Source organism: Muntiacus reevesi, chromosome 2 (genome assembly GCF_963930625.1).
Source record: "Muntiacus reevesi chromosome 2, mMunRee1.1, whole genome shotgun sequence".
NCBI lineage: Eukaryota > Metazoa > Chordata > Mammalia > Artiodactyla > Cervidae > Muntiacus > Muntiacus reevesi.
The window spans coordinates 24853913-24873426 of NC_089250.1; the positions used below are offsets into that span (position 1 = coordinate 24853913).

Genomic DNA, 19514 nt, shown 5'->3' on the forward strand with positions numbered 1-19514 from the left:
TCATTTGAAAGCACCCCACATTTGTTCTAGTCTTTGGGAAGGACGAGCCAAACAGAGGGTTGAGCTGTGTGCTGTGGGCAGGGCCAGCAGCTTCTCGGCTGGGGCTGTGGTGCAGAAGCTCCGGAAGCAAGTGTGCTGTTTATAAGATCTGGAAGGACTCAACCCAGAGCTGGCCGTGGTTTGGGCAGTAATGGAAGGAGGGATATGGTGCCCAACAAAACAGATGAAGGATGGGGAACAGCCTCTTCACGCGTAGCCGATATATCTTGTTGCTGTTTAGTCTCTCTGCTGTGTCCGACACTTTGTGATCCCATGGATTTTCCAGGCAAAAATACTAGAGTGGATTGCCATTTCCTTCTCCAGGGATCTTCCCGACTCAGGGATCGAACAAACCTAAGTCTCCTGGTTGGCAGGAGAATTCTTTACCATAGAGCTACCTGGGAAGCCCCTGCCAATATATTAATATCTAGTACAGATAAATGAGCTTTTTCTTTTTCTGGGCCAAGGTGCAGGCAAATAAATATTTGTGTTGTGTCCTGGGAAGGTGTTAAAAATCTTTATTTTTTTATTTATGTTATCCCTCTTTCTATAAAATGGTATTTTTAAAGCTCACATCAAGACGTCAGTGTGTAAAGCTTCTGGGCTAACAGTGTCAACGATATAACATATTCAGATATTTTCAACTTTCTAAGAGAGATGAGATAATAGAGAACGTTAGTGACTAGAGAAGATTAGTGAGGATCAGGGAGATTGGGGGAGAGGAAAAGATTCAGGTATATATTAAGGTGAATAGCAACTGTGCATAGGTGTGTATGTGTGTGTTTTATTTATTTTACCTTTAAAGTTTAAAATAATTTTCTCCTAAAAGATCTGACTTTGATTAACAGTACAGGAAAAACCAAGAGTGTGTTTAATGTCATTTCTTTACTCGTTAGCCAGAACACAGGTAAAATACAACTCAGGGAGTTCCCTGGCAGTTCAGTGAAAACTCTGCACTTCATTGCAAGGGGCACGGGTTGGATCCCCGCTCGGGAAAGTAGGATTCCACATGCTTGGTGGTATGGCCAAAAACACTCTGCAGGTGCTTAATTCTAGGAAGGTACCTCCTTTAACATAAAGGGCTGGGGCTTTTTTTTTAACTGTGAATTATAGAATCTTAATCGTCATCCTGGTTCGGTCAATCAGACAATGAGTATCTCCTGCATATTAAGTCCAGTTTTTATTGGAATAGCGAGTGGTCTCCTTGGGAGATCACACTGAAGACTTAAAGCAGATTCTTCCTTTTTATCTCCCCATATGTTCCACCCTATCCTAGGGGTGAGTTGCCTTTAGTTGATCTGTATCCATTAGTATGTGAACCCAAGTTATCTAATTTTAAGGGTTTATTCGAGTGGCAGATTTAAAACATTTTCCCACTAAGTGATGGAAAGATCATGTCATTCTTTTCTTGGGCTCCAGATAGAGCCAAGGTTGAAATTATCTCAAGGTGCTTTTCATAACTCAGTTTTGGCAAGTCAGTCATGGGTTGGCAAGCAACATAAGACTTTTGCCAAAAATTTCCAACCTCTATGTCACCCATATTGATGGAGACATTTAACCTTGTATCACCTGTCCTGGCGTAACGAAAGGCTTGTGTTCACCTCCACTGTGGGTAACTCAGGTGGACAGTGACTGCTTCAGTGACCCAGTTGGATGATGGCAAGATTATTTTGAGGCAGACAAGACAGGGCTGACATAACAGCATTACCATCAGGTACGTGACACTGATTGCTTATGGCTGTGATTCATCCTCATTGGCCAAAGTCCCATTCTGGCTGGTTGGTACCCATGTAGTCCTGGCTGGCGGATGTTAAATATTTTGACTATTACATGTGTTCTCTGTGTGAATGTACAGCGCATCTGAATTGTTGTTTATTAACTGTTACATTTCTTTCTGAATTCATCTGCACGTGACATCCAGAAAGTCTAATGAGATATTTCTAATAATAATTCTATTATTAGATATATTAAATATATTAAATATCTAATAATATTTCTAATAATGAGATATTTCTAATGAATTTTTTTTGCATGTGTTTAATTTTAAACTTTACATAACTTCATTTCACTTAGTTACATAATGTGCCTCCAAGCGATTTCTTTTCACATCACCAAACATGTTTTTAAAACACTCATGCAGGCACCTACCTCTGTTGTTTTCAAAGAAATTTACTCAGCTTTTTATTAATTAAAATTAACTTTAAGGACTTCCCTGGTGGGCCAGTGGTTAAGACTTCATACTTCTACTGCAGGAGGTACAGGTTCGATCCCTGGTCAGAGAACTAACATCCACATGCTCCACAGCATGGTCAAAAATAAAAAGAATTAACTTTACATTTTTATTTCATTAATACTCTTTATTCTTCTAGACAGTTCTGTACTCCTAGGAATATTAATGCCTCTTTTTACTCTCTTACCAGAAAAGGGGGGAGAATTTTTCTGTGTGTTAATTGGGGTCAGGATTCCCCAAATGAAGATGAAGCCAGATGAAGAAAAAAGAGAACAGGGAGTCATGACCCTGTTAGGATTTTATTCATCCTAAGTGGGTTTCCCTGGTGGTCAGATGGTAATTAATCTGCTTGCAATGCAGGAGACCAGGGTTCCATCTCTGGAAAGGGAATGGCAGTCCACTCCAGTATTCTTGCCTGGAGAATCCCGTGGACAGAGGAGCCTGGCAGGATACAGTCTACGGGATCACAGAGTCGACACAACTGACCGACTAACTCTCTCACTAAGTGGGTTCTAGACATTTGAAACCCTAGTCCTTTGGGGGGATTAATAACAATAATGACAATAGTACCTACCGTTTGTTACCTGATTAGCCTTGAGTGCTGTGTGGTTCTTTGTATACAGTGGCATGTTTGAATTTATCTTTATGTTTATTGGGGTTGATTATTGCATTGTGTGGTCTGATTGGGTGGGGAATTTGACCAAATGTGCACTGCTGGCTGAATCAGACACTCTTGTATTTTATCACCTATAAAGCCCTACCTTGCTTACCACTGAGCTGGATCTTTCTTTTCATTGAGCCCTGCATTGAGGAAGACAGGGTAGGAGAGGTATTTATAGAGGATCCATGTTGATCTGCTGTAAGACATAGGTTATATGGTTTCTTCAGCTATTCTGGAATGGGAATTGGGTATGTTACCACACAGTGACCTTGGGAATGCCCTCCTGGTCCAAGGCCCTGAGCCCCTGAGTCTTGAGGGTACGTGGGCTGAAGCATCTTGACTTCAGCCTAGGTGTGAGTCCCCAAGGTCTAGGAGAGGGTTCCAGGGGTAAGGACAGCTTGAGGATATCCCATGTCTGATTTAGAGGTGGAGAACAGACTAGCATATTATGTGTGTGTGTATGTGTGATGGGGAAGCAGGGGTAATGGAAATAAAATTGTAATTTAAAGTGAGGAGCCTGCGTACATTGGGAGGGATACCCTTAGCGAGCTGAGGAGCCAATTCAATAATGCTTAAGTAATGTACCATCAAGGACTTCCTGGTGGCTCAGCGGTAAAGAATCTGCCTGCTGAGCAGGAGATACAGGTTTGATCCCTGGGTCTGGAAAATCCCCTGGGGAAGGAAATGGCCATCCACTCCAGTCTTCTTGCCTGGAGGATTCCATGGACAGAGGAGCCTGGCGGGTTACACAGTCCATGGGGACACAAAAGATTCAGACACAATTGGGCACGCATGCAGGAGTGTACGCTGAAAGGATTTCTTTTGGTTGCTACATATTTACATCTTGCTTGCATTTTTGCTTGATCATTTCCATTATGAAATCCACCTTAGTGTGCCAAAGTCCCCGAGTCAGAGATTCTGCATTGCTGGGCCCTTCCAGTGACAAGATAAGGAAGAAAACTGTGGGAAACCAGCTGGTTCATCCCCTGCATCCTCATTACCCGATGCAGGCAAGAGTATGTCCTCTCCAGGGCAGGAAGTTTGGGGCTTGATTAGAGCTGTGTCTTAGAATCAGGCTTGATTCTTGGCAAGTGCATGGTAAATGCTGTGGGACTAAGTGAATGAGCTGATAAGATATGTATTCTGTCTGTATTCAGAGCCTTGGGTTCTGTTTCCTTGCCTCTCCTATTTCTTCTCTCTTCCCCCATCACCCACACAATGGGTCTCTTAGCTGCTCGTCTTGACTGCCGTACATTCAAGCCCACATCCTCACCCCTCATGCCCCTACGTCGCCCACCCCAATCATTTATACCCTCCTTGTCTCTCACACCTCTGAGAAGACTGACTGGCAGTGTGGCTTCTGTGTCATCACAGAACTTGAAGACAGGGCTTGAGAGGTGCCACTGACTTCTGTCCCCTCCCTTTGCAGCCATTTGGAGAATCTTCAGTGAGCATGACCCTGGTGGGTTTTAATCAAAACAAAAATATCACATCTTCACATCCTGAATTCATTTGTTTTTTTGACTCTGCCCCTAGCTAAATACATTAGTAGTTGCAAATTATAATAGTTTCCTCTTTTGCCATTAACTTAATTTTTTTTTATTGAGGTTTAATTGATTTGTACCATTATATTGGTTTCAGAGTCAATATATGCATCTATTGCAAAATAATCACCACAATAAGTCTGGTTGATATCCATTACTACACATAGTTTCCATTTTTTTCTTGTGATGAGAACTTTTGAAACCTACTCACTTAGCAACTTTCAAATACAGTACAGCATTATTAACTATAGTCACCATGCTGTGCATTACACCCCCAGGACTTAGATGTATTTCGTAACTATAAGTTTGCATCTTTTGACCATCTTCACCCAGTTCACACCCCCAGCCCCCACCTCCTGCCTGTGGCAACCACCAGTCTGTTCTCTGTGTCTATGAGAACAACCTTTTTATTTTTATTTATTTATTCATTTGTTTTTATTGGAGGATAATTGCTTTACAGTGTTGTGTTTCTGCTATAGAGCAACGTGAAACAGCTCTATGTATACATATATCCTCTTCCTCTTGAGCTTCCCTCCCATCCCCACCCCATCCCACTCCCACCACCCCCCCAGATTATCACAAAGCGCCAAGCTGAGCCCCCTGTACCATACAGCAGCTTTCTACTAGCTAGCTATCTTACACCTGTGCTCAGGTACTCAGCTGTGTCCGACTCTGAGACCTCATGGACCCACCAGTCTCCTCGGTCCATGGTATTCTCCAGGCAAGAATACTGGAGTGGGAAGTCACTCCTTTCTCCAGGGTGTCTTCCCGACCAAAGGGAAGATCCTCTGTCTCCTGCATTGCAGGCGAATTCTTTACTGCTGAGCCACCAAGGAAGCCCATTTTACACAGTCACACATGGTAGTATATATATGTCAATGCTACTCCCTCCACTCCTCCCACCTACCTCCTCTCCTGACCCTGCCCTGTGTCCTCAAGTCCATTGTCTGTCTGCATCTTTATTCCTGCCCTGCAAATAGGTTCATCAGTAGCGTCTATTCTTTACTCACTGTTTCTTCTGAAGCAGAGCTAGTGGGAGACCCTATGGGATTCCTCACTCTCCTGAACTGGGTGGTAATGAAACAGCCCAGAAATGTCTGCTTCCTGGGGCTTATGATGACCTATCCCAACATGCTCCTCCTCATCCTATGGCAGCTTCAGAGGATGTACTGTTAGTGTTCTTCCTCCTCCACCATACCTGGGCTTCCCTGCCCCCTTCTCTCCTTTTGCCATCCCTACTATAATTTGCCTCCAGTTGCACTCACCTCCTGAATCATTATTTCCTCCAGACCTCTCAGAGCTGATATCTCATGGTGAAGCACCGGGAGTCCCTTAACCTTCCCTCCCACTCTTTCCCACACATCTCCCCTCTCTCTGCCATGTCCCTACATTGTATCAGCTTAGAAAGATGAGAGGAATGCTTGCTACCTATTTTCCAGGGCTAAGGCTAGAAAAATGTACCCAAGATGATCTTAGAAAACATTGTAGCACTTTGGATACATTAAAGCCACATGTTTCTTAAAAGCTGTGACCTCAATTTTTAAACCATTGTTACTATTTTTTCCTGAAACTCCACAGCATTGAGTTCTATAGCAGATATATTCACTTCCTGTGGTTGCTGTGACAAATTACCACAAATTTAGTGACTTAAAACACCACAAATTTGCTATTTTCCAGTTGTGGAGAGCAGAAGTTCAGACTGGTTTCACTGGCTGATATCAAGGGGTTGGCTCTGCCACATTTCTTCTGAAGATCCTCAAGGAGAATCTTGTCCTTTGCCTTTTCCAGCTTCTGGGAGCTGCCTTATTCCTTGGCTGATGGCTGTCTCCTCCATCTCCAAAGTCAGTAACGTAGAATGTTTTGTATTCTGTTGGGTTGGCCAAAAAAATTCACTCAGGTTTTCCCCTAAAATCTTATGGAAAAACTTGAGCGTACATTTTGGCCAACCCAGTGTTACAAATTAATCTCTAAAGGGATGTTGCCTATAAACTTAAATTATACATAATAGCCTATCTCTGGGAACCTTGCCTCTAAGGTGATGAGCGTTAATACCTTTGTATTTGTGTGATCAGGTCCACCACCTGTGAAGGACTGCAGGGAGGGCAAAAGTAACACATCCCTTCCGGAGGCTGACCGGAAACAGGAAACCTTTGACTTTATTCCCGCCCCTTTTAGTATAAAAGCAGCCCCAATTCTAACGGAGACAAGATGGCTCTTAGTGAGTAGGAGTCTGCCTTCTTCTCGGCTTGCCAGCTTTCGGGATTAAGTGACCATTCCTTGCTCCAGCAACTCAAGTTCCTGGCCTGTTGTGTCGAGCGGTGTGAGCTCGAACTCACTAACAAACTGGGGGGAATCACCTAGGAGCCTTGCTGCTCATGGCTATCTGGCAGGGATTGGGGGATTTTTGAATATAAGATCCTAGCAGCTGCCAGGACCACTTGCCCTGAGGACGTGTCCTTCAGAGTGTCCCGAAGTGGCACCGGCTGCCCCAGTGCTTGGCAATTGGAACAAGGAATTGACATCCGAGAGCCGGCGGGCTCCATACAGTGGGGTAAGTCACTCCAGTGTGTACAGCTAAAAACTTTATTTCTTCTCTGGGGCTTTTTTTTTTCTTTCTCTCTCCAGAATAAGCCAAATTGGTTTTGTGTTTGAATGGGGTACCCTGTTAGAGACAGGAAAGAGTTATTGGACTTCTACCCATTTGTTTTCTTCGCATGCGTGCTAAGTCACTTCTTTCATGTCCGACTTTGCAACCCTGCCAACTGTAGCCCTCCAGCCTTCTCTGCCCATGGGGTTCACCAGGCAAGAATACTGAACTGGGTTGCCATGTGCTCCTCCAGGGGAATCTTCCTGACCCAGGAATCAAACCCTCGTCTCTTAGATCTCCTGCATTGGCAGGCAGATTCTTTAACCACTAGCACCACCTGGATGGAATCTACCATTTGTGTGTGCTTTTTGTGTTTGCTGGTCTTGAATTTGTAACTTTAAGAATGGGGAATATTTCAACTGTCCCTGTAGATAGTTCTCTGAGGTGTACTTTGGATAAGGGATCTGATTATAGCTATGAACCCATGGGTGAAAGGGACATTGTATCTTATTGCAGGGGCCCCCAACCCTTTTTGGCCCCAGGAACCAGTTTTGTGGTAGACAATTTTTCCATGGATGGGGGTGGAATGGTTGCGGGATGGTTCAAGTGCTTTACATTTATTGCGCACTCTGCCGCCTCTGATCTGACAGGAGGTACCGATCCATGGCCCGGAGGTTGGGGACCCCTGTTTTATTCTAACAGTGTATCGCCACAGTTCCTGTTAGGATCTCCATGGTGGTTAGGCAAGGCTATCTTGGGACCCTGTGCACCCTGTACTGATACCTTTGTTGTGTTAATTACGTCATTTATGGTCTCTTGTGTCTTTGGAGTGTGTAAGATCCCAAGACCAAACTTCAGGGTTTATTTAGGATTTTGTGTGATCTCTTGAGTTTTTGGTTTCATTTTGTTTGGTACTGTTCCTCCACTTGCAGCCAGATCAGTTTTGTGATTTTTTAAAAATTAATTAATTTATTTTAATTGGAGGATAATTACTTTACCATATTGTGGTTTTTGCCGTACATCAAACGAATCAGCCATGGGTGTACATGTGTCCCCTCGTTCCGAACGCCCCGCCCACCTCCCTCCCCACCCCATCCCTCTGGGTTGTCCCAGAGCACGGGCTTTGAGTGCCCTGCTTCATGCATGGAACTTGCACTGGTCATCTGCTTTACATATGGTAATGTACATGTTTCAGTTCTGTTCTCTCAAATCATCCCACCCTCACCTGCTCCCACATAGTCCAGAAGTCTGTTCTTTACATCTGTGTCTCTTTTGCTGCCTTGCATATAGGATCGTTGTTCCTGTCTTTCTGAATTCCGTATATGTGCGTTAATATACTGTATTGGTGTTTCTCTTTCTGACTTCACTATTTTAAAACTTGACTGATATCAAATGGAGGAAAGAAACAGGGAAGAAAAGAAAGCAAAACTGTCTGTTCTTGTCCAGAAGTGGGCATTCTGAAGGAGGAGAGAAACGTTTCACTTGATTCCTAATGTCACCAAAAGCTACAAATAGAAGTGTCCTTTCCATTAATATTAGTAAAAGCATTTCGTCATCTAAACAGGTGACCTTGATTTGTCCTGTCTTCCAGAAACCCAATCTGAATCCAATGTCTTTTATAACTTATGGCTTTTACATTGTGGTCCCTAACTGATGACTAAAATTTTGGAATGGGAGCTATGTCCCTGTGTATTTATACAAGTGTTTGCACATAATTTAGATGTGCGACATTGCCATAATGAATTTGTACAAGAGCTCTGATTAATTGACTTAAAGGAAACTAAGTGAGTTTGAATAATCAAACATAAAAGAAACTCACCAGAATGGTCAGGTTCATGAGCCCTAGGAAATACTCAGTACTGAATTAATATCTGGTGTGAAAGTTAGCTTAAGCTTGTTGGCACGATACAGATGTTTCTGAGTCATCAACATTGAATGTAGGGACTTCCCTGGTGGTCCAGTGGTTGGGGATCCATCTTGCAATGCAGGGGATACAGGTTCCAACCCTGGTCCAGGAACTGGGATCCCATGGAGCAACTGGGCCCATGTGCAACTGAGACCCAGCACCACCAAATAAACTAAATAATAACAAACAACACTATGTATAATACTTTTATTGTATCTAGGTTTACTGGAAATCAAATACAGCCTCATTATTGCTCTTACGAGGTTTGTCAGCAAGAAAAATAATGTGCTAAAGCTTTTAAGTAAATAAAATGTAAATGAAGTAAAGAGTTTGGGATAAACTCTATGGGAATAATGTCTTGGGAATGTCTGTCTAGAACAGTCTCTCCAGATTTTCGTAACTTGAAACTAAGTCCTAAGATAAGATTGAATGTAATTTTTAAAATCTTAAACTGGTACAAAACCTGGATTTGGTTCTCTAAGAGGACAAAGTTTTCTTAAAATACTGAACTGCTTTTAAGTGATCTCTATTTGCCACAAATCTTTTATTATCACTGGTTAGAATTTCTTTTTGATATTTCTGCCTAACGTCTCAAAGATCAAGTTCTAAGAGGGGTGGGGTTCATTTGACCTCTGGCTAACTTTGGGATTTTTCAGAGGGTCCCTGGAACACTTCCAGTTGTTTTCTCTGCATCTCAGAGAAATATTAAACTATGTATATACATGGTTGAGTCCCTTTGCTGTCCACCTGAACCTATCAGAACATTGTTAATTGGCTATACTCCAATATAAAATAAAAGTTTTAATAAAAATAAATCTGTATTACTAATCAGAAAAGCTAATTGGGCTTATCTGGTGTGTTGAATTGCATGGGAGGCATTGTCAAATGAGTGATGGTAAAATTTCTTAGATTATATCATGGGTAAACATTATTAACATACATATTGTAGAAATTGTATGGAACTGCTAAAATTCTGCTATACTCTGGTAAATGATGTCATAATTTTAGTAATTATCACAGCCACAGCAGTAATCAATTTTCTCTTCAATTGCTTTGTAATCCCAGTTGGTTGATGCCAAAGCAAAAAGGCATCCTTTTAATGGTTACATGATCATTTGCTGTCCATGTGTTTTACAGTGGCTTCTGAATGACTATAGCTATTTCGTGAAAAAGCAGGCAAGGCTGATGAAATCCTTTATGTGCAAGCATTTGTACTATTATCAGGGAAGATAAAGGAGTAAAAGGGAGGATATGTTGCTTCAACCTTAACTCCTCTGGCTGAGCTGGCTGTCCCAGCCACTCTGACCATTATGCCAACATATCCACCCCTTCCACCACCTTCCATTCCTATCCAGGCTCAGTTCCTGACACTGCGGCTGAGGACTTCTCCTCCTCTTAAGTGTCGATCAGAAAATGCTGGGTTGACATGCACTACTGTCTGTAAAATAGAGAGCTAGTGGGAAGCTGCCGTATATCACAGGGATGTCTGCTCGGTGTTGTGTGATGATCTAGTGGGGTGTGGGGGAGTGGGAGGGAGGCTCAGAAGTGAGGGGATATATGTATGAATAAAGCTGATCCACATTGTTGTACTGCATAAGCTAACACAACACTGTAAGGCAATTATACTCCAATTTAAAGATAAATAAATTAAAAATTTTTTTTAAAACAAAGTGTTCAGGGAGCAAGGACAAAAGATGCAAATCAAAATTCCCCCTTTTTTGGCATTGGATTCCTGGAAGATAACTCAGAGAGGTAAGCCACCGTTGAGGAAGAAACAATGGACTTACTGTAAGGAGGAGAAACATTGGAAAATGGGTTGCCCTCAGCTGAAACAGAAGAAGAATAAAAGAGGCGCTCCTATGGTAGAAAGAGAGGAACACTCTGAGTAAAGAGGCCCAGGGGCTCCCTTGGACTTACCGTGTCCAGTTCCCCACAGGAGCCCAGGGTAAAATTGAATGTGGGGGATGAACTGATTGAAGGCAAAAGGTAAAGGGGACAGCAGAGGATGAGATGGTTAGACAGCATCACAGACTCAATGGACATGAATTTAGGTGAACTCTAGGAGACAGTGGTGGACAGAGGAGCCTGGCATGTTGCAGTCCATGGGATCGCAAAGAGCCAGACACCGCTTAGCGACTGAAAAACAAAAAACTGATTGACTTTCTGATAGACCTCACCCTGAAAAAAAAAATTTTTTTTTTATCAGAATAGCTTGACATCACCAGGCTTCTCTGGTGGCTCAGTGGCTAAGAACCTGTCTGCCAATGCAGGAGACACGGGTTCCATCTCTGAGTAAGGAAGATCCCCTGGAGGAGGAAATGACAACCCACTCCAGTATTCTGGCCTGGGAAATCCCATGAACAGAGGAGCCTGGCCAGCTACAGTCCACAGGATCACAAAACAGTGGGACATGACTGAACCACTAAACAACAACAAAAGCTCAGTATCAGGAGTCTCACCTAAACATGCTTTAAGCCTACAGATGGTGCTCATGAAAACCCCGGAAAAGGAGACTGAGCTCTGTCCCCCAAGGTCTTAAAAATAACCCAGCGGCTGTTGTCAGCCCTCCCCAGATGGGGACTCAATGCCAAGGAAGCTGCACCACCGAGGACTGAAATATACTCTATACCTATTTCTCAGATGCCTCAAACTGCAAGAAATTTCAGATACCTGGACACTTTCTCAGTGTGGGTAGAAGCATATCCCTCCTGGACAGAAAATCTCTGAGGTGGTTAAAGCCATCCATAGGGAAGTCATGCCCTGATTAGGCTTAAGGCATTAAAATAACATTGATCCTGGAGACCACAGTCAATAGGAAAAGAAGAAAATGGATCACACATTAAACAGGAAAGTTGCTAAAATGTCAGGAGACTAACTTAACTTGGAACAAGGCCTTGCCAGTTGCCCTGCTGCAGATCAGTAACTCCTGGAAGCAGGCTTAAATTAGGCCCCTTTTGACTATTGTGTGGTAGGCCATTCCAGCTGTCTGCTGCAGCAGGGGAGTCCATAAATGCTAAAACATGTAGCAGTGGCCAACTATATTAAAACTCTGGGCACTATACTAACCTCTGTTCATGAGTTTGCCTCCAGCAGGTGTACCTGTGCAACTGAAGTAGATGGTAATTCCCTTGTAGCTATAAAAGGGTCAACCGATTTGTTTAACTTTGTCCAAACAGATGGCACAGGAATTTAGTATATGTATTGAAAACTGGAACCAAAGCCCTAAGTTCAATTACAAAGTAGACAACATAATGCTCAGAGGTTTCATTGGGTTCAAATAGCTGTAAAAGACTGGCTAAGGAATATTCATCACCTCCGTTCAGCAGAAAGTAACCAGCCAAAGGGGTTTTGGTCCCTTTCCCCACAGGACTGTGAAACAGACAGTGATAGTGGGGAATTCTAATAGAATTCCCTATTAGAAATAGGTTCTTGGGAACAGAGAATGACCACAGAGAAGAAATTAACACCTCTCCCCTGGAGGCAGACGGGGACCTGGAAGTGTCTGACTATACTCCCACCCCTTTTACTGTTAAAAAAAAAAAAAGGCCTGAATTCTGACTCAGGCAAGATGGTTCTTTGGGGCATAAGTCCAGCATCTTCTCAATGTGTTGACTTTCTGAATAGAGTCTCTATCCATTGCCCCAACAGCTAATCTTTTGATTATTGGCCTGTCATGCAGAGAGCAGTTTGAGCGTGGACTCGATGACAGCATCTTTCCATCTTGCTTTTCTGCTTTAGTCATCACATCCCCTTGCATGACATTGACCCTCCTGCCTGTTTCACAGATAAGGACCCTTGTGATTTCATTGGGTCCACCTGGATAATCTCTCCCTCTCAACATCCTTAATGGGGTATCTGTGAAGTCCTTTTTGCCGTGTAAGGGAACATGGGTACAGGATATAAGGATTGGGGCACAGACATCTTGCAGGAGTCACTCTTCAGCTGGTTTCATCGGGGAAGACACGCTGAGATGTCTCTAAAAACATGAATATCAAAGTAGATTTTCTAACTTCTTTCTTTCTTTCCAGATGCAGAGAGAAGTTGTTTATGCAAGAGGAGATGGCCCTGGTGCCTCTCGACCTGGACCCACAGCTCTCCCACCCTACGCCATTCCAAACTCTCCACCATCCACTCCTGTGCCCCATTCCATGCCTCCCTCTCCATCCAGAATTCCGTACGGAGGCTCCCGCCCAATGGTGGTTCCTGGTAATGCCACCATCCCCAGGGACAGACTCTCCAGCCTGCCAGTCTCCAGATCCATCTCCCCCAGCCCCAGCGCCATCCTGGAAAGAAGAGATGTGAAGCCGGATGAAGACATGAGCAGCAAGAACCTCGCCATGTACCGGAACGAGGGTTTCTATGCCGACCCTTACCTTTATCACGAGGGGCGGATGAGCATAGCGTCTTCGCATGGCGGGCACCCACTGGATGTCCCCGATCATATCATCGCGTATCACCGCACCGCAATTCGGTCAGCCAGTGCTTACTGCAACCCATCTCTGCAAGCGGAAATGCACATGGAGCAGTCACTGTACAGACAGAAGCCAAGGAAATACCCAGAGAGCCACTTGCCCACTCTGGGCTCCAAGACGCCCCCAGCCTCCCCTCACCGAGTCGGCGACCTGAGGATGGTGGAGATGCACGGTCACCATAACGCCCACGGGCCCCCCCACACGTTGCAGCCAGACCGGGCCTCGCCCAGCCGCCAGGGCTTCAAGAAGGAGCCCGGCACCTTGGTGTACATTGAGAAGCCACGGAGCACTCCAGGATTATCTGGGATTGTGGACCTGGGCCCTCCTCTAGTTGAGAAGCAGGTGTTCGCTTACAGCACGGCTACCATACCCAAAGACCGAGAGACCAGGTAAGGCGGGGAGGGTGGCGGGAGGCTGGCCCGTGCCCACCTGCTGGTGGTTTGGGCTGCTCTGCGGGAGTCGGCAGGAGAGAGCAGGAGTTAGCTGGGTGCCAGCCTTGGGCAGTGTGCCCTCCGGGTCCTGTGCTGGGTGGAGGGCGTGGGGAAGTAGGATCAGAGGTGGTTCTTGTCGGCAAAGAGTTTCTAAACCTGGTGGTTGAGTGGCATTGGCCAGTGGCCTGGCTAAAGACAGGCAGGCAGGCCACCCCAACAAGAGAGGTCAGAATGGGCCTCCTGAGTGTGGGTCTAACAGCAGCATCATTAGTGTATATCTGAATAATTCAGAAGAAAATTGGTTAGCAGATTAGAAGAAACCATTCAGAGAAACCAGTCAAGAGCTGGTCGTTATTGATCTCCCACTGAAAAGGTGGAGTGAGTGGTTCAAGTGCCCACTGTTTAAATTGGCAGTTTGTGTTTTGGTTTTTTTTCTCGAAGTGCAATTTTGTTTTCTCATGTGGTTTGGGGAAATGAAAAGAATGTGTCACTATCTGTCATCCAGGGTGAAAAACATAAATCTGCATAAAATTAGGATGGTGTCGATGTAATACTCATTTGGGAGTGGTACTGAGATCAGCAAACTTTTTCTTGTGGATAAGATACTCTGGGTATTTAAATTTCTTTTTTAATTCACATGTTTTTGTAATTCACCAGCCTAGAACCTTCATACTACATCTTGAAAACCCTCAAATTTATAGAGTTATAGAAAAGTCGATTTTGACAGAGAGAATTTCTCTAGCCTGGATTTGTTGATGGAAGGCAATAAATATATTAATTATAGTCATAAAAATCTAGGCAAAGAAATAGAGTTCAAAGGAGATTAAGCATGCAACCTGTTGTCATACAGGAATTCAGAAGGGGAGTGAGAATTACAATTCAGATATTCAGTCACTCAGTACCTTATTGGAACCTCTCTTCCCTCCTCCTCACCAAAAATGATCATATCACTTACTATTACATAACCTTGTAAAAGAGAAGGCCAAAATTGTGACTGGAATGTGAAATGTCTATCTTACTATCTTAATCACACAAATCAGAAAGTTCTGTCTTATTTGGCAGATTTTTATCCTGAAAGGGCCATCTCTAATCTGGTCACAGAAGAAAGATTCCAGGAAGATGGAAAGAGAATAAACATAAGTTTTGTGTTTCTTTTAAAGCTCTAACCTTCTCACACAACTGGAAAAAAATAAAAAAAAACAGAAACAGTGACTGACTTGATTATTCAGGACAAAGAAAAATTAAGAGTCAGAAAAAGATATTCATTTTCTCTCTTCCAAAGTCCTTAGGAAGTTAAATTCTAAGAATCAAAGGAAACAGACACCTCCTGTGACCATAGAAAGGTGTGTGGGATAAATACTGAGGCTCTTAGAACAGACCAGTGTCACAACTAGAGGGGACTCTGCCAAGATGGGCCTTAAGGGAGCCTGCACCTTGTACGAAAGGTGGGCTGTGAGGGGCTGGTTGGGAAGTGTGTGTCCCTGATAGGATGAGACTTGGAGTTATAAGAATTTCTTTCAGGAGACAAAACCTATTCATCTCCTGGGCTAGAATCCATTCTGCTCCCATCCTCCCACCCCGCCCTGCTGACCCACCTTGAGGGTAGGAGAGGACTGTGAGCTTGATTCCATCATGTATCTCATTAAGCCATCCACACTCTGCTGATTTCCAGGCACACTTTGGACAGTGATGGTGTCTGGCTTCTCGCTCAGCACCTGGTTCATTGTCATGCATGCAGTTACCACATATATATAACTGGACATCATTGAACGCATTTCCCAGGATTGGGTTATGGGTGGGACCAAAATGAAGGACCCTCTGCTATGTGGAATTGCCTCTCTGCTGCCCCCTGATTAGTCTTGAAGAATTTTAGCCTTAAGTAGCATCAGTATGGGGCTTCCCAGGTGGCGCTAGTGGTAAGGAACCTGCCTCCCAATGCAGGAGACACAAGAAACTCAGGTTCAATCCCTGGGATGGGAAGATCCCCTGGAGGAGGGCATGGCAACCCACTCCAGTGTTCTTGCCTGGAGAATCCCATGGACAGAGGAACCTGGCAAGCTACAGCCCATAGGGTCACAAAGAGTTGGACATGACTGAAGTGAGTTAGTGCACACACAGCATCAGTATATTTTCAGGTCCAATGTTTCCTCAGAGGTTTGTTTTACTGAAGCTCAGAAAATGCTGTGGATTTCTGTCTGACATACACGTCAGCAGCTACTTTTAGAAAATCCAGATTAGCATTTTTTTAGAATAACAAGTATTAGAAAATTTGATTAATTTTCTGAAATAAGATTAATGTTCACTTAAAATATACTGTCATGGTCATTTCCATATTCTGACATACAGTTGTAGTTTTAGAATACAATTTTACATTTTTCAATTTTTTTCATTCTTGTAAATATGAAATAGCAGAGAAGGAATTTTATCTCACATTTTGCCTACATGATTCCTCACCTGTTAATCAGCTTATCTCCAGTGGGTGGAACTGGAGGGTTGGAGTGCTTGTATATATGTGGGTAGGCTACACTCCCTTCTCCTGTAACCCTAGACACACACACACACTCTCCTATCTGTACATTTAGAGGTGCTATTACTGAAACACCTAAACATCCCCACTAACTCAACCCAGGACATAACAAAAAGTATGTAAAGAATGATTTCTTTGGTAAAAAAGAGTTGAGTCTGGACATTTTGCTGTTAGCACTCCCACCCAGCACCCCACTGTTAATTAGACAGGTCTCTTCTTCAACTGCAGTTCTAAACTCTTTTGGAAAGCTTAATGACTCAGCTGAAATGTAGTACTGCTGGGGTATAATATAAGAACACTGATGGTAGCTATCATTTATTAAGAATCTTTTATTGGCCAAATGCGAGGTTAAGTAGTTTCCATACATCGTATGATGTAATCATCATGATGACCCAGTGAGGTTCATACCACTGTCATCCCTGTTTTACAGATTCGGAAACTGAGCTCAGAGAGGTTAAGAAACTTGCCCAAGGTCACAAAGTCAGTAAGTGGCATAGAATGTCCACGCGCGTTAAAGAATCCATGCCTTTTAACACTAGGCAGTATTCTGCCTGGTAGGTGAAGAACTGTAAGCCCCACCTTCACCCAACAGAGAAGTGAATTCGGGAGTGAATTCTAAGCATTTCAACCAGGACAAAATGCTAAGTAGCGGCTCTGAAAGGAAATTTACAATCATCAACATGATAGAATTTGCATAATTATGCTGCTAAATATATACATGTCATTTAAAATAAAACTGCCCCAGCTAGTATATTAACACAATTATGAAGCAACAGGGGAAGAAAGAAGAGAACATTCTTGGTAGATTTTATTTTGAAAAAATAAATGTGAGCACCATGTCAAAGAAAATCTTAAGAATGCCAGAAACAATTACCAAAGCACAAGCTTATAGTCCATTGTCACACCTATACTGTGGTGCTATTTTAGATATATTTAATCTGTGCAACTATTGGTAAAGAAACTTCAGCCCCTAAGAATCTAACTTTTAGAGTTAGGGTCTTAAGCGTCAAACCAGTTTCTTTTGCAATTTCATATTACTAAAAAGCAAATAAATCTGAGGATTTTTTGCATGAAACTCTCAAGTGAAATTTTACATCTAAGATGTACAGCTACAGAAACACAGGAGGGAGAGTGAGAAATCTGTAGAGAGGCTTTCTTTGGGACACCGCTGGATTGAGATGCTTTTCCAAAGACCACATTTATGAAATAGCCCAATAACTGCAGGATGTTCGAAGTCAGAAAATTTTTCTTTTTCATCTGTACTTAGGAAACTTCCAACAGTAACTTTTTTTTAACACGATTTTCTAACAGCTCTGACTTGAAAATGAATTGAAGACAAAATAATTTCACCTTGATCTTGTACTTGGTCCATGTGCCTTGATTGAATGAATTTGGCATCTCTTTTCTTATAAAGATGCTTCCACAAAGCATCTAGTGATGACAAATTATATATAATAGATCTGGAAAAAATAGTGTAGAACATATTTGAGGTAGCATCCTCTTCCTGGGATGGCCGTGGACTTCAAGGTAAAAGAGTGGATTATAACTGCTTCGACCTTGATGATAGTACAGTCATCCATGGGGGTTGTTTCTGGGAGCCCGTGGGTACCCAGATCCACAGGTTTCTTATTTGTAGTTCAGTCGGCCCTGCACATCCATGGTTCCATATCTGCAGATTCAGTCAGTTTGCAAAATTCAATCTGCAGTTGATTGAATCTGAGGAAGCAAAACCTGTGAATATGGAGGGCTGACACTAATTCTCAAGTCTGAGCTTCTGGAAAGAAAATGACCTTGAGTGATAAGGTGGTTTTACCCAGATGATCTCCCATCAGCAAGGACTCCAAGAAGACAGTGGGTCCATGTGACTTTGAGGCCCAGTGCCAGGGAGATGGTGTGTGACAGATGACAGGAGGCATGAGGCTCTGTCTTCCCAAGGTTATAAAATTACTTCATTAAACAGCATCATTATCCCTACCCATGGCACATAAAACAGCCCTTAAGAATTGTAAAACTCTTAAGACATTTATGTTTTGCTATTTTCTATTTATAGTTTAGCTCATATAATGTGAAATATATCAAAATCACACTCAAAATTCAAGGGTGCTCATTGCAAAGTGACTAATAGCTCTCCTTCCAAATGTGTGACAGATTCCTCCTAATATAACGTTTTTCAACACATGGTAAACTTGAACTGAGATCATATTTTTAACACTATTCTGCACTGACAATAGCTAAATTCAACAAAACTAGTTAAGAATGCACTTGGGAGCAAATTTTTGCCTGTCTGGGCGTCTGTATGTGGAGAAAAAGAAGCTACAAGAGGTCTGCTGTGATTTCTAAAGCTTTGCAGATTTCCTGCCTTAGAAAAGGAAAGAAAATATCTATGTACAGGAGGGAGCCTGCAGCCTAACTGGTAGCTTGTGTCTGTTCTTAATCATTTTACATTGCTTTCCATTTTGTGAGCATTGAATATCTTTTTTTACTTTTTTCTAACTGGAGTGTAGTTGCTTTACATTGTGTTAGCTTCTGCTGTACATCACCCACACATGTACACACATCCCCTCTTCCTGGGGTTCCCTTCTCGTCCAGGTCACCATGGAGCACTGCGTGGCATTCCCCGTGCTCTACAGAAGGTTCCCATCAGTTGCCCATTTTATACACAGTAGCAATAGTGCATATATGCCAATTCAAGTATCACCCTGTTGGTAGCTTTGAGGGATAGGACACATCTTTGGTTTACTAGCTGACTGAGTCAAAGTCTAAGTTCAGATTTGTGTCATTTTAAAATGTTCAGTGCCTGGCAGACCTTTGGAGACTTTCTAAACTGTGTTATGTATCCTGCTGGAGGGATGAATCTGAATGATGGAAAAAAGAATGATTGTTTTTTTTTCCTTTTGAATGTATAGTCAGAGAGGAGCCACGTCAGTTGTCTCCTGAGTATCTGGTTGGCCAAAAAGTTCATTATGTTACGGAAAAACCTGAACATTTTGGCCAACCCAGTAATTAGACTTGGGATCTTCCCAGAGCAGGGTTTCTTCACTTCTACACTCTGGATATTTTGGGCCTGTCCTGTGCGTTCTGGGATGTTTATCAGCAGCTCCAGCCTTCCCCCGTCCC

General features: G+C 43.1%; 1 protein-coding gene across 13 annotated transcripts in view; it reads left to right on the forward strand.

Annotated features, from left to right (window-relative positions):
• The window catches only part of KIAA1217 (KIAA1217 ortholog), a 346126-nt gene that overhangs the window by 258910 nt on the left and 67702 nt on the right, over positions 1–19514 (forward strand). For 11 of the 13 annotated variants that reach the window (XM_065921090.1, XM_065921092.1, XM_065921091.1 and 8 more), the window contains one exon: positions 12996–13828. In XM_065921090.1, coding sequence (XP_065777162.1) covers positions 12996–13828 — 833 coding nt within the window. Of the gene's footprint in view, positions 1–6151; positions 6316–6546; positions 7026–12995; positions 13829–19514 lie in introns of all 13 variants that reach the window. The other 2 variants (XM_065921099.1, XM_065921100.1) reach the window with 2 other exon arrangements.